The 15,705-nt window shown below is 35.9% G+C and overlaps 1 protein-coding gene across 4 annotated transcripts in view; it reads right to left on the reverse strand.

The window, feature by feature from the left end:
* Positions 1–253: 253 nt before the first annotated feature.
* AHI1 (Abelson helper integration site 1) overlaps positions 254–15,705 on the reverse strand; it is an 85,911-nt gene continuing 70,459 nt past the window's right edge. For 3 of the 4 annotated variants that reach the window (XM_031054071.2, XM_013130486.3, XM_031054068.2), the window contains exons 23-25: positions 14,641–14,741; positions 3,977–4,056; positions 254–1,402 (exon numbers count right to left, since the gene is read on the reverse strand). In XM_031054071.2, coding sequence (XP_030909931.2) covers positions 1,177–1,402; positions 3,977–4,056; positions 14,641–14,741 — 407 coding nt within the window. In that variant the 3' untranslated portion in view covers positions 254–1,176. The remainder of the gene's footprint in view (positions 1,403–3,976; positions 4,057–14,640; positions 14,742–15,705) is intronic. The other variant, XM_031054070.2, reaches the window with a different exon arrangement.

Raw genomic sequence — 15,705 nt, forward strand, 5'->3', positions numbered from 1 at the left:
GGCTTTAAAACATGTGCAGGGAAGATATAACAATATATAGCAACTAGTCCTCCACATCTGGGTGCATTTCACACATCAGTGCCCAACACTGTTATTCTCACTTCTTTTTTTAATGGAATCAAGAGCCCTGCCTACTAAATAAGGGCTTTCTAATTTTATGTTATTTATTGCTTCAGAAGGGCAGGAGGAAGAATTTCCTAGCAGGGTAAAAATAAACTGGACATCATTAGCCAGAAAAAATACGAACACTAACTGATAGAAAGTGTTTTGTTTAATATAAAACAAAATTATTTAGCACTGTACATAATTAGTGAAGTCATTAGTTAAAGTTTACAACATAATACTCAAGTAAAAAAACCCACAGATTAATGACACAAGTGAATAAGGACTACAAGTAAAACAAACAGTACAGTTGGGTATAAAATATTTCATTCAGACAAAAGGAAGTATATTTGGCAAGACTGCTGCCACAGCAGCCAGGAACTCTGACTAAACTGCAATGCATCTTTATTATGTGCAGAAAACCTCATTTGAAAAATATAACTGCCTGGAATTTGCAACACTTATTTACATTGGTAAGCATGAGTAGTCCCACTGAAGACAGGGTAATTGCATAGGCAGTTACTCAGAATCTGATTTGGAGCTGCAAAATGCAGTCCAGGGAATATTTGATGTCAGGAAAATACCTTTTAAAAGTTTGTTGTCAGGTACACTGCAATACCAGCATTCCTTTGGAATTTTACCATTATGAACACTCCTCTATTTTACTTGCAATGCATTTTAAAGCACTAATTTAATAACTTATGCAGTGGTTCAGCTTGTTTTGCTCTTTATCACACTTTTTCACTTGATTCTCTGCTCCCAGTGGGTTGGATCCACAGTCTACAGAAATGCCCAAGTTAAGGTATAACCAGATATTAAACTGGTTAACATTGTATCGGGCAGTTTCAGATTTTACCAGTCCAGTGAGGAGCTGACATTCAAATTCTGCTGATTTCAAGGAAGCCAGAACAGAAGTCTTTGAAATCAGTTTTATACCATTAGTAAGTCTCGACTGGTGCCATTTTGCATATTTGAGTATTTCTTTGTTTCTTGTTAATCCTAGAAGTGAGATCACAGTTGCAGCTTTCAATGTGTATACTGAAGATCACACCAGTATTTGAAATTAAATTATAACTATACGTCATAGCATTCAGACTCGAAGGCAATATTTGTCTTTCCATTTGTGCTTAAGTTTGAGGCTCTCACTGCCTTTTTCTTCTTCAATTCTACCCCATGGGCTGTAGGTTCATTTTCAACACCATTAGCTGTAACTGATGATACAGAAGTATCGAGACCCATTAAGTTGTGCTGATTTTCTCTCTCATTCCTCTGTATCCTTTTCTTCTTTTTCTTTGCACCTCTAGAGGAAGGTGGATATAAAAAGAGCAAAAGAAACACAAAGTTAGCCCAAATTTAGAGCTTTTTCCACCCACAGCTGATGTATTAGAGCAATTGTCTGTCTGTTCCCCGAGTTCAATGCTGAAACAGCTACAAAAACTACCATTCCACAGCAGAACAAAGACAGAAAAAACATGAAGACGAAATACGAGACCACTCCACAAGCCTACTTTTTATCATAGCGTTGCTTTGAAAAGAACAGCTCGTGATCTTAAAAATCAGCTAGCCTTGATCAACAGTCAACAGATGTAATTAAAAACTACAAATTACCAGTTTCCTCCTCTCATTAAAGGCATTGCACTTTTTTTTTCTTTCCTAAGCTTAGACACTAAAATACTTGCAATTAAAGAGATTTCTGGTTTATTTACTCAACAAGAAAAAGACAGGCAGGCAAAGTGGATATGATTAGTTTTTCCATTTTAATTCATGTGAACTATGACAGATTTACAGAATCAGAAATCACTTCAATGTCTATTTATGTTTATCAGACTTCATACAATGCCGAAAGCATCATCTGAGCTCCTGTATCTTTCCCACTTAGTGCCTTTAACAGGAAAGTCCTGTACATGGAAGGAATTAGAGAGGTCTTGCAGATAATGCCAGGGATTATGCAGATGTAACACCACTTCTATCATGAATTCCTACTCTTTGTGAAAGTTGTAACCTTATTTAACTGCAAATATGTAGTAATACTTTGACTCTTTCTAGGGCAGGTACCATCTTTGTTCAAAATCTGTATTGTGCCAGCACAAAGTAGACTTGGTTTGTGACCAGAACTGTTATGCTGAACGTGGCTGAAACACGTTAAGTGCATGGATGAATCAAAACTAAAATTATAATGAGGTGTGTGCAGTTTCCCCCCAAAAAGTGCTACAAGATCATTACTGTTAGTGACACTGCCCTTACGTAATCCTATTTTATAGATGAAAATGTTTACATCAGCCTTGCTAATGGGCTGATGACTATATGCCTATAGTTTGATATTTTTTTTCTTAAGCTAAACTGTGTATTCATGAATAAATGCAGTGAAAACTGCCCTCTCCATGTCAGACAAAATATAAGCACTGGAGGAAAAAAGCCAGAAAACCGTAATAAAGCCTAGAATGTCCTGTACATGGAAGGAAAATACAACACTGTGTGGGACTGACATGTCTTTCTTCCTCCCTTTCAAATTAGTTGTCTCATGACAAGGTAGAGTATCAAATGCATGGCATCTCTCACTAATGATCAGGTATAAGTGGTTCAGTACTCTGAAAGCTTGTGAATGAGGCTCTACAACACTGCTCTTAGGCCCGGATGGGACAGCAACGACATGAAGCATGATTTCAGACCGGCATCTCCATGATGTGCCTGCTGCTTATAGCTCAGGAAGAGGGAGCACATTCCTGTGACGCAGGGATGTAGGTGTTTTCTCTTACTCTTTTGAAATGTAACTGAAGTCATTTTGGGACTCTGTTTCCTTAGCATGACACTTCAGTGTGAAACTCTTCTCAGGATAGCCTTAGTTTCTATTAAAATGGATATTTCACATTTGATATGACTCAGAATTCTTGAATCCCACATACTTCAGTGGGTGCCCTGGACAGGTCACTCAAAATAAGTGTGTTCTGAAATCCTATTAATAGTGTTGGAGTCATAGTAAATTTTTGATAGTTGCTTCTAACAGACTGTATCAACCATCACAGTAACTGTGCTTTAAAGGTATGTCTTTCCATGATATACATTCTATCAGCATCGTTATGCCCAAAATTCAGTGCTGAATTCTGTCACTATGTTGCTATATAGGTCATTCCTCATCATATATGTGGACTTTTCATCCACAGTTTTTTTCCAAATGTAGATATAGATGGAGATAGAAAGTTAAGATTTAAAGACAAGTTAAAATTAGATCTGTATCTACATCTATACTGTACATGCACAGATGATTTATTTAGGGAGGGGACCACTCTGGAAAATGATCAGTGAAACAACTTTGCTTAGGTGACAGACACCTATAATGGCAAACACAGGAGGTATTTTCAGATGTATTTTATGAAGTATAAGTGGTTGCAATAGCTTAAGATATTATGGAAGATCTTGTTCAAAATGATCTTTTCTGTTTACAGCTTGCACACAAAGAATATGTACAGTTTTTAAAAACTGCAAGTGTCCCAACCAAAGATGCTCGTTTGCATCTTCTCAGTATGTGCTAACCTTTAGAAGGTAAAAACTGAGTTTTCAGTTTGTAGCAATAAAGCCTAATACATAGCTAAGGACACAGCAATCTCATATCCCTGAATTTTAACTCTCAAACACATTGTAGTCCTTGCTTTTTTGGTGGGGAGTGTGTGTATGCATACATGTGTGTGTGTGTATACATATAAACTGTTATTTCCTTCACATTTCAGGTGTGAAGCACTTCTTGAATGATTATCCTAAAGCTAACTTCTTGCTTTGCTTGCCAAAACAAAATAACCCTTCAAACATTTCTCAGTTTTCTAACAGCAATTTCTAACATATTGTAGAAATAACACTGCAGATTGTATTTCTTGCTTACTGAGTTGCAGGTGAGTCTCTCTCTCTGTCGTGCTCTGAGTTAGATTTTAAGTCCTCTGACTTACTGATGACTGGTGTCTTCTGTAAAAGAGAAGAAAAAAAAAGCAGGAGGGTAAAAAGACGATAGACAATGGGGCTAACACATGTACATAGAAAACCCACCAGCTTCCTGAATAAGGAGAGAATACACCTCATTTGAAAAAGAGTGTCTATCAGGCATAACATGTTAACTCCTATGTGGTTACAAACAAGGAAACAGTACCCTGCTTTATAAAAAACAAGCTACTTGCAAATAAGTTTTCAGGTATGTGTCAAAACAGTAGGTTATGAATCTGCTATAAGCCACCTTAAAATACACATGATCTGTGAAGAATTAAGTTATTTCTGCTACTGTGTGAGTAAAGACAGAATGCTACAAAGACATCTTACGGCATAGTTTGAAAAGAGAAACCTGTTTATTTTTTAAGCCTGCAAGTTTCAGTCAAAAGCAGTTCAGATGGCTTCAGGTCACTTTATAATTCAGGGCTAAAAAGAAAACCAAAACCCCACAAAAAAAAAAAAAACCCAGGCCTGGAACAGCTGAAGTAAATGCTCTAATTTCCTATGTAATTAATTAGTGGGTCTGTATGCAACTTGCTCCCCCTCTAAACATACCTTTTTCTAACTCTAACAGTTCTCATACTTACTGCAAGAATTCCCCTATGGAAATGTGAGTACTCTTCCTGAGTTTACCATCTTCAGGGACAGATTATTTTCTCTACTTTCTTCCACACAGGCTGTTGTCCAATATCTGGTAACCAACCATGCAGTTTCATTTCCATGCAGGGCAGAAGCCAACACAACTGATAGGCCATATGCCTTACTCAAAATTTGCTCTTCTGGAAGCAGGCATACACTGCACATCCAGCCATGAACTTCAGGCCTCCAGAGCACCACAACAAAGCACCACAAAAGCTGTGGAAAGCAGTGCAGCACACTGTAGGTTCAGACCTAGTTTCACAAAACTGTCAGTGAAAACCTGTTGTGGACCTCTACTTGGGATTGACAAGACAGTTATATTCTGTAAGCATCTGTTTGACATGGCATGCATGAAAGAACATGTATCCAGGCAGGCACCCTGGGAGTGCGGACTGGCTCCTATAAAGACCTTGGAAAGCTGGAGAAAAAGTCTGGAAGCCTGAATACAGATAAAGGGAGTGAGAGAATAGATCTAGTACTCTCAAAAAAAAATGAAGATTTTTTTTTCAGGTAGGAAAGAATGAGCTTGAAACTAACTCAACCCTCAACATAGCCACATTTCTGATTTTTTAAGACTGTTAGTTGAAATTTGAAATCATAGCTAGCCTAAAGCAAAGCCTACTACATTGTTTCTGAATTTCTCAAATAGCCTTAGTGTTTAAAAAGATCAGACCATCCAGTTCTGTCAAGCACAAAGGTACTCATCTGCTTCTAAATAAAATGTTTAATGTTCTGCTATCAGCCTGAATTGCTCCAGGAAACAGTCAGTAACTGACATTACAGTCTCTAAAACCCCAGTTAAAACCAAACAGTATTAGGACAGGAGTATCATTCAGCAGTTCTGCAGTGCCTCACAACAATACAGCATCTAAAAACGTAATCACAAAATCAACAAGAGCTTTCTGGAAGCAACAGAGAAATAAAAAATTACAGTTCCTGACCCTTTAGTCTGCCAGTTGTTCATTATATGAGATCTCGCAGGCAAGGTGTACCATGGTCCCTCTGTATTTAATGTAAATAGAGAGAAAACAGAGGGTTGCTTCACAGCAGTTCTTTTTATCATTAGTTTTGGTATTTTAAAATGGAATGAAAATATTTTCCTTTGAGACACTAAACTTCACCATCACAGATTTCAAAGCCCTAATGAACAAAACTTAACATTCCCCTGTAAAGTTCTACTGTCCAATTTTAATTTGGTGTGAAGTGAGGCACAGATGAAAACTGTCTTGGCACACACAGATGAAGACCATACTGGAACCAGACACAGTATCTCCCAGACCTCAGTTTTAGGCTTTGAACTGTTTAATTACTTTCTCAAACACTTAATAGAATTAATTAAAAACCTCCTTGCCCAGCTCTTGTTCTACCCACATGGTGGTGGTCAGCAGGTCCAGGGGCAAGAAAGCTGAGTCCTGAGCCCATGGTGGGCTATGGGACAGGTGTATAAAAGGAGCCCTGCCAGGGAGCTATTTTGAGTAAGTTTTCAGAACAGCAGTCCTCCAAACAGGGACTCTCCCTTTGGGTTGGAACATTGTCCAAGGCAACTCCTCCAGGTTCAGAGCCCTCCCTTCTTACGTGAGAGAGTGCACATTTTGGATCACTAGCCATAAAGAATCAGCAATGTAGTAATGAATCTATGTGACACCCTAAATCTGTAGTTGATGTTGGTGGAGCTTTATTTGAGTTTGAACAGAAATTTCATTTAGCCTCAGATTATTGGTTCTGTGACAAATGTTGGTACTTGAATGAAATTTGAACTCTTTTGTCTTGGCCCTGATCTCTAATATTATTACTTTAATATTACTATTCTGCTGATTTAGAAGAAACAGGATCAAGCTCCCATAGACTTGCTGAATTCATACAAGTACACTGCCCACAACCACCACATTCCAATATTAGTCATAAGAATTAGTCTGCTGAAAAAGCATAGATCGCTGGATTAGTTTAGACAAAAATCAGCCTATTAGAATATAATAATGCAGCATTGGCAGGTCTAGGAAAAAAAAAAGTCTACTTCATACACAAAATCCCTGTTAACACAATGATAAATTTGAGACTAAGTCAATGGTAAACACAAAAGAAGGAGCTATAATGCCACAGATATGAAAATACAAGGGAGTGCTGTAAAGGGAATAACTCTTCACGTAATTAATACTTCCTTCAGCATTTATAATCTTGTGGTTCCTTGCCATATAAAATCATGAATTCACTTTACTTGTAGTCAAAACAAAATGTTTTTCTGAAAATCCTGTTGAAATTATGTTGAACTAGGTTTTTTACATTCCTTTCTGAGTAACTATTACAGAATCTCTACATTGTACTAATACTACTGTCAAATACAGACCTTTCCAAAGAACAGTCTATACAATTTTGTTTCCATATTCTAATTCTCCATCCTTTGAAAGATACAGACTACCAGAAGGATAAAACATCAGTTCATATGAACTCTCGAAGCTTAAATTTTATGAAGTTTCTCTTGTTTTGTTTACTTTCCTAAAAATAAAAATTGTAATAAAACATACACTTTCCTTTTCTTGAAGGCTTGTTTGCTTTAGAGCTCATTTTTTGGTACTTTGCTGTCTCAGTATTGCCACATACGAAGCAACCAAGGCAAAACAATTAAAGGCTAAATACACAAAAGCCTATCAGTTCCTGACCCCTGTTGTGGAATCCACAGCAGTAAGTCAAGCACTAAACCCTCCCTGAGCAAACCGTGTAAACAACCAGATGTATCAGAACTCAATTCCGAGCAAAACCTGAAGCAGAGGGCATCTAAAGGAAGTACTAGGAACAAAGTCTCATTCCAAGTCTAGTCTTTGTCGCAGTTTTCTCTAGACTGATGGTCTGTGGAGGTTCTTTAACAGACTAAGTAGTAAATGGACAGAATGGAGCAATCTATTCTGGCGATTCAAGCCATTAAAGTAAACGAGCTTGTTCTATAACCTACTCTGCACAAGGGAACTCTCCCATAGAAGCTGTTTCTACAGCTTGATCTAATTAAAGATTCATTGGATCACAGATGGCAAGAATGGGCATGTCTCCGTGTTTTTTTAGATTAGTCTTCAGGATGTTAAGCTCATTATTAAGTTTGCATTTTGTTTTCTATTACACAGTCCATGGATATAAGATCTACAGCAAGGTACTTAATTCCCCAGAACCATATTGATGCCTCCCATCTAAACTGTTCTAACAAGTCAAGTTTGGGAGAAATGCTGTGACACCACACTACACTCACCATTTTCTTTCCTGCTATTCTGAACCTTTTCACACATTTCCACATTAAGTGAACAACTGGCAGGGAGATTTGCTAGTGGAATTACATATATTTATTTTGCTTATTCAAAATTCAATTAACTTATAATTGCCTTTCCCCCCCTCTCCTAGTATTTTTAAAGAACAAACCTGTCTAAATAAGATTAAACATATTGTAACTCTTGTGTCTGTCACTACTTAGTATTTAGCAGAACTGTGGCTCTATGCGACAGAGACATTAGAATGAATTTTATCTTTCCCATAAAAAACCTGCTAAACCACTGAAGTGTTTAGGACTAAGCTAACGTCTCTATCCACAAACGCTAGAGCCACAGTCAGAGAGGACTTTGTCTTGTCTAGGCTTTGTAACTGCAAAATCCCAGGGGCATTCAGGGCTAGAAGAGACCAGCAGGAAATCTGGTGGGTGAAAACAGTCGTGGCTCAACACACCCAAATACTACATGTCAGAAATCAAATCAATTAGATGACTGAGGGTCAACAAATGAAAGAGAAGGAAGAGGGGAGACAAGATACTTCAGACTGAAGCACTATGGTTTAGAACAGCTGTTTTCAGTCTTGAAGTCCTGCCCTCTGGGAATTTATCTGTGGTTACAGCTTTGCATAAAAATTTGCATAAAAATAGTTCAATCTTGTTCAGAGAGAGGCTATGAGGACCCAATGAGAAAATTGGGGGAAGAGAGAAGTTAGCTTGCTCCTGAGAGCTATGTCAATAATATAAATGTCCCTGAATAGTATTTTTTGTTTTCCTTGACCAGTTCAGCAGCTCAGCCTGATTCTTCCTTTCATTAAAAAGAAGAGTCACTTATGGCAATGACTACGAGTCATTTCATCTTTCCTTTTTTCCTCCAACAGATATTAATTTGCTTATAAACCAGAGACCTTTTCTTTCAATGACTCAAGTAAATACCATAGACACAGGCACAAATATTTCATGAGACAGAATGCATTAGGAACCATATAGGTGGTTTTGGAGTTGAAAAAGAAAGAGCTACCAGCTTACAAATAAAGTAGTACGATACATGCTTAAGAGAGAGCAATTCAGCTTCAACAGTACAAACTTCATTATCTAAAAATAAGACCTAAAAAGCTGAAATATGTTAACATTGGGTAAAGTTTAAGGAAAACTGTCCATTCCTCATAGATGGTACCACAATAACATTTCCTTCAGAGGAATGATTTCTTCAAGAAAAATCTAAGTAATTACTATTTCAAAAGTAGATTTGCAGATGTGTCTATTTTATAACATCTATTCAAGAGTTTACGTGGAAGACCACAGAACAGATTTGCACACTGATTCTAGAAAAGCAGTTTGTTTCAGAACAGATATCAATGCCTTTAGGGAGATCTGTAATCATATTAGCAACAAACGAAGACAAGAATTATAAGCTTCACTATAATAGATGATAATTCAATTGAATGTCACATCTTTTGGATCTGCAACCTTTCTGAACCTTGAAATTGAACACATTTCATGATGTGTTGAAAGTCTTCAGCTCTATTCACTGCAAGAGTTCATTTGTATTAATTTTGCAATGTTTCCCTCATTAGCATTATCACATCTTCCTAGTCCTTCCACTGAAGTGTTCCCCCATAATCTGAAGAATGTGACTATTAAAGGAGAACATAGAAATAGCACAGACTACAAAATTAAAGTTTTTGATGAAACTAACAGAAAAATTTCTAGCTGGTATTTTTCAAAGTATTTTTTGGGGCAAGTTTTCTATGCTTTTAAAATATTTAGATCTTGTAAATAAATTTTGAGCCCATAAAAACACATTGAAAGAGCTTGAGCCCAGGGGAAAAGCATCAGTTACTTGGCAGGTTAGTTTCAGTCACGCTAGGCTAAGTATTCAGAAAGTCTGACAACAACCTACTCTAGGGAAAGAAGAACAGCAAGAACATGAATTATTTATGCAAGCAGTGATAATCCTCAACTTTGTTTAAATATACATGGAATCAAGTTTTGATGACCTCTGCATAGATTATCCAAATTGTACAATAAAAATGTAGTTCTTGCAGGTAAATCTTTTCATGCTTATGACCATTATTTTATACTATAACATCATTTCTCAAAGATGAATATGCTAGAAAAGTAATTTTTAAACTTTTAAAATTATTGTTTTGGTTTTGTCTATTACTGTTTACCACTATTTTCACTTAATGTAGAATTGAGTACTCCACATCCAGAATCCTATTAGATGCATTTTACATAGTGAGTGGCAGGCTATCTTAAATCATAAACATATTCACAAGATTTTATAGACAACAGAACATTAAAAAGACACACTATTGCCTTCGAAATGTCTCTGATTTGCCAAAATTCTGTAAACCCCAAATTCTGGTTTCTAACAGAACCCTATCTTTGTTTTTTCTGCCTTCATCTTACAGAATCTGAAACCAGCACATCCGCTGGAGCAGACAGATGACAGGTCTGTTTCTATTTCTTGGGATTCTTCATCAGTGCAGTGAGAACTTCACTCCATGAAATTTCTATTAGCAGTTTAGATGTATGTTGTAATTAAAGATGATTATGATCTAATTTTGTGGCTCAGAAAATAAGTAACTCACAAGGCAGGAAAACAAGGTTTGCATATAATTATTATGTTAGGAATACAAAGATGATGGTAGAAGGCATTTTGAAAGCAAATTCTTTGAACTGCAACTTTTTTTTATTATTTCCAAAGATTAATATTGGATCTTGAGTATTATAGCCTCTTCTAATGTTAATGATTCCATTTTATTCACTCATCATTCAATTCTGACAATTAGTCAGATATGCATTTATAATATCTGCACTTGAAAAACTATTTTTAATTAGACTAGCTGGTATTCTCAGTAATTAAAATCATAGTAATATTCATTTTAAGTGCCCTATTTAGTCTGGTATGATAGCAAAATCTGATGAGTAAATGCTATAATGATTTTCACAGTAACTGTGTTTTGCAGTCTAGAGCTAAATATTAAGGCTTCCTCAAATAATCCACAAAGAACAACAGATACATCCAACAGAGTGCATGTAACTATTTGGGAAAACCATACTTATGTCTGTAAACTAAACACAACTAAAAAATTCAGTTATATTCTCCTGCTAGTAGTAACAACTTAAGCAACAGCTTAATTATTCAATAAATAATTTTGGGTTTAACAAAACAAAAAACAAACAAAAAATCAAAAAGTAAAAGAAAAAAAGTTTAATTTTCTGCCATAGCAGAAAAACTTAAAACTATAGGTTATTACAAAACAATGATTTTTCTTATTTCGCATGCAAAAGAAATTGGCATTTCCTTTCATCAGCTCTTATACTGAAAACAAATGAGAGGAATAGGAAGAAAAGTTGCTATGTCACTGCTGCAACACAGGAACTGCCATAACTGACCAGCCCCCTCAGTGGTCCTCTTTGCAGTTTTGTCTCAGGAGTATCTGGTATTGCCTAAAGCCAAAGTGTTCTAGAACTTACCTTCATTATAAGCTAAATGATAATTTGTTTCTTCTGTGCAGCACCCCACTGCTTTTGTAAAACCATTACACTTCAAATAATTGCAAATTTTACACAAAGATTTGATTCATCATTTGATTCAACTCACTAGCTTGGTGATTTATACAGTGCTTTGCAATTTGAAATTAAAAATATCAGACAGATTTATGTTTCCCAGTCATATAGATGCTTTTGGGATCTCAGCCATTACTTCAGACTAAAACGTGTTATTGTAAAATTAATCCCTGAGCACATAAGTTTAATAGTGTCTTGTAGTAACTAGGTTTACCAGGTTAAGTATGGCATGGGCAAAAATTTCTTTCTACCAATATTAGACGTGTTCCATTCCAGCTTAATGTTCCTTGATCTTGCTTATCTTTCTTAAGAGCAGACGGAGGGAGGAAAGTAAAAGGAAAAAAAAACCCAAAAGAAAAAAGAGTGCATCCAATTAATCTCTCTACATCATGTATTATTTTATGCACTCTCTTCACTGCTCATTCTTTACTAATGTAGTCCTCTAATATCCTCTCATACCATTTTTTCCAGGACTTGTACATGTTTTATTACTGTTCTCTGGACCTGTGATTTTGAGGTGCCCTTGGATGCTGTACAAGATAAAACCCAACATATTTGCTTGGTTTTTGGCTGTTACTGTATACTTTATTCATCATGTCTTTTGAATATCTGCATATCATATAGACTTTGAATATTTCCTTTGAATATCTGAATATCATATAGACTACTATAAAATTCCAAATACTTATTAAATATGCAGTCAATTTAATTCAAAGTGCCAACAGAATCAAAGTAAAGAATATTTCAATGAAATACTACTAAAACTGAAAGTTACTAAAAAAGTGCTACTAGTAATACAAAAACTTTTGCTAGAAAAAGATATTGACACTTGAGAAAATGTAAGTGATCAAAACTAATCAAATGTCATTTCTCACAAAGCTGAATAATAAATACTGGTTGCAAACGTTGTTAACATTAGTTAGTGCACTTAAAAGAATTTTGATCTAGTAAATCAACAAGACTCCTACTAGATTGAAACAAAGACATGGATAACAATGATCAAGTGGAAGCCTTGGGTGACATGGTTTATTGTGAGGTGTCCCTGCCCATGGCAGGGGGGGTTGGAACTAGATGATCTTAAGGTCCTTTCCAACCCTAACTATTCTATGATTCTATGACAGTAAGTATCTTGGCACTTCTCGTCTTATCTGGATCTGAGTTAAACTGGGTGAGTGTGGTCACATATTCCCTGCCTCCAGCAGCGTGGACAACAGATGAAAGAAATCTTTATGCTTTCCAGTAATGTAGTTTTCCCCATATTTGCTCCAGTCTGCCTTTACAGGACTATCTAGAAGTACTGCACCCTTGTCTTTCTTTCTTGGATGATGTTTTGGCTATGAGTTTGTCACATATGAACTGGTAAAAGATACTTTAGATTAATTACTACTACTTGGTGTAGTGATAAATTCTGTTTTTCAAGTATAGTTAGAAACAAAACACTTGGTAATTTGACTTATAGCAGCTGGCTGCAACAAGACAGCTGGCTGCAACAAGACAGCCAAATGAGTAATCTATACTCAATAATTTATTAAATACTACCTTTCTCTATTCACCTACTAAAACCAAAAAGCAACACAAAACAGGTTAATAGAAGTAGCTTTGAGTGTTTTAACCTTGAACATTGCAATATACATTATGCAGCAAAGAATACATAAATCATCTGAAAAAAGAAAAAATTGTAATTAAGAAACACAGCATATGCTTTGAGTCTCACAAATCAGAAGCAAAATATCAGATTCAGTTTTAGAAAAGTACATAGAAAAAGTCAAGTAATTTCGAAGAAATGTGAAAAAAAGTCACTTTTAATGTAGTTGTGTCAGCACTATTTGACTAAATGAAGAGCTAAGGAGGATACAAACATTTTGGAATTAAAAAAATCTTAAATTGTAACAGTAATTGAGGTAATGTTTATTAATTTTTTTTTTTTCTTATAAAGTATCCCATGTTTTATGACAATCATCAGTCTTACTTCAAAGAAGGGGAACATGAGCTAAGCAAGGCTTCTAATCTTTGTCTGGAGAACACAAAGTCAGGCACTGGAACAGGCTCCCCAGGAAACTGGTGGAATCACCATCCCTGCAAGCGTTCAAAACCCATGTAGATGAGGCCTTTAGAGACGTAGTTTCTTGATGGACTTGGCAGTTCTGGGGTAGTGGCTGGACTTGATGATCTTAAAGACCTTTTCCAACCTACATGATTTGGCCTGCTCTGCACATCACAGTTATCTAAAGATCCCTAAAAATAAATAAAAAACAAACGCCTATTTTTTTTTCCCTAACTAAAACCTGGCTGCTGTTTCTTTGTTCTTCTGTACATCCTGGATTCTGACTGCTAACTAAAATCACATAAACATGAATGCTTCTGTGTACAATATAGTATGTGATATGTAAACAACAACATAATGCCATACGCAACTCAGGAAAAGCATATGGTGGGAGTGGAGAGATATTAGAGCTAGTCAAGTAAAAAGCCTTTTTCTACTTTGCTCCTTAAAAATATGAATTCTCTACAATATACCCTCCTGAGCACATACAAGATGGGTGCAGTCATTCACATCTGAGAACCACCAGCAGCTTTTAAGCAGAAACACCTACTGGCAAGTAAGCATGCTTAGATGCAGCGGATCTCCTGGTCTGGTAATAAGGCTTTTGATCATATTGTATACTTTAATTAGGATACTACTACATGGACTGAAAAATCTCAAGAGACAAACATCACAGCTTTTTTGTAAGCAACCTGATAAGGAAATTTCAGGCAGAAAATTTGAAGAACCTGTGGGCAGTGCATATTCCAACAATTACCAGTCAAATGCTCAAAAGTACATCAGGTTTTGACAAATCCCTATTTCAACCATTATTTACATTAGGTAGCTTTAAGAGATTCTACTGTAAACTCTGGAGTCAATGGGAGATCTGCCACTCATCACAACAGTGCAAAAGTAGGCAGATTACTTAATTGCTACATGATGAAACGGTTGTGTCCACCCAAGACAAATGTTAGATTTCTCTTGAAAAGCAAACTGCTGAAAATTAATACAGTCCACCTTGTGCACAAAAGACATACTCCACCACTGCTTACAGAATCCTTCCTTCTGAAATTGTTACCTTATGTAGTGTTGCAGAATCTTTCTCTGCTTCTGTTGGTCCTTCAGGTAGGAGAGGAGCAGAATCTGGTACTAATCCTGAAGGCTGTTCTTCATATTCTTCTGAAAACAGGATCCACAGTTGACCATTATGAGAGCCATAAAGTATTATGACAGTATTTAAGTGAACAACCATGACATTATGATCTAGCCAAAAACAGGATGTGAAAAATGTCTGAACCTAAACTTTGTATAAGAATTTATCAACATTTGCACATTAACTTTTATTTATATTAGTAAGCTTAGATTTAAATGTGATTAATATATAGGTAATTTAAATAGGTAATTATATAGAATAAAAATAGTTAAACATTTGCACGACTAAGAACAAAGTCCATACTGACAGCAATGTAGCTGATACTTAACAAATGTATCATATACATTTCTTTTGAGTCAATAAAATGGTCACCAACTAAAATAATAAATCATATACCAGGGTTTTCAGTTTTTTTCATAGTTGGATAACGGCCTCAAATATTTTGTTTTTGAGAACAACAGGCTATTACTGAAGACTCTTCCTACAGACTGTTCTCTGGCTTATTTTGCAAGGAAAAAAGGAAGGAGAAAATGAACAGGATGTGCAAGGGGATGACAAAGGGGAAGGGCAGTAGTTAAGCTAACCTTAGTTATTATCATCATCAAGTTAGCACAGTGTTATGTACAATTTTTTTTTAGGAAGGAGGCATAAATTCTAGACTTCGCTTTAAAGAGAGGAAGGAACTAGAAAATGGGGGAAGACATCTTGAGAAATGTTGGGTTAAAAGATTTCTAAACACAAGTATAACTGATAATTTGATAATTTAGTAAGGCAAATGAATTTCTTGTAGCATGCAACCACACACTATGTCCATAAGCTGAATATTCACTGGTCATCTTTACATCAGTAGACCCAGTTAGGATGCTTCCTACATAATTTGTTGAGACTCATTTAGCTCTGTATGTTTTAGTTTAATCAAAAGTGTTTAATGACAAAGACCTGGAGCAAGTTCAGTGCTCGGGTATGCCATTTAACCATTACTGTTTTTTT

The sequence above is a fragment of the Melopsittacus undulatus genome, chromosome 3 (assembly GCF_012275295.1).
Source record: "Melopsittacus undulatus isolate bMelUnd1 chromosome 3, bMelUnd1.mat.Z, whole genome shotgun sequence".
Lineage (NCBI taxonomy): Eukaryota > Metazoa > Chordata > Aves > Psittaciformes > Psittaculidae > Melopsittacus > Melopsittacus undulatus.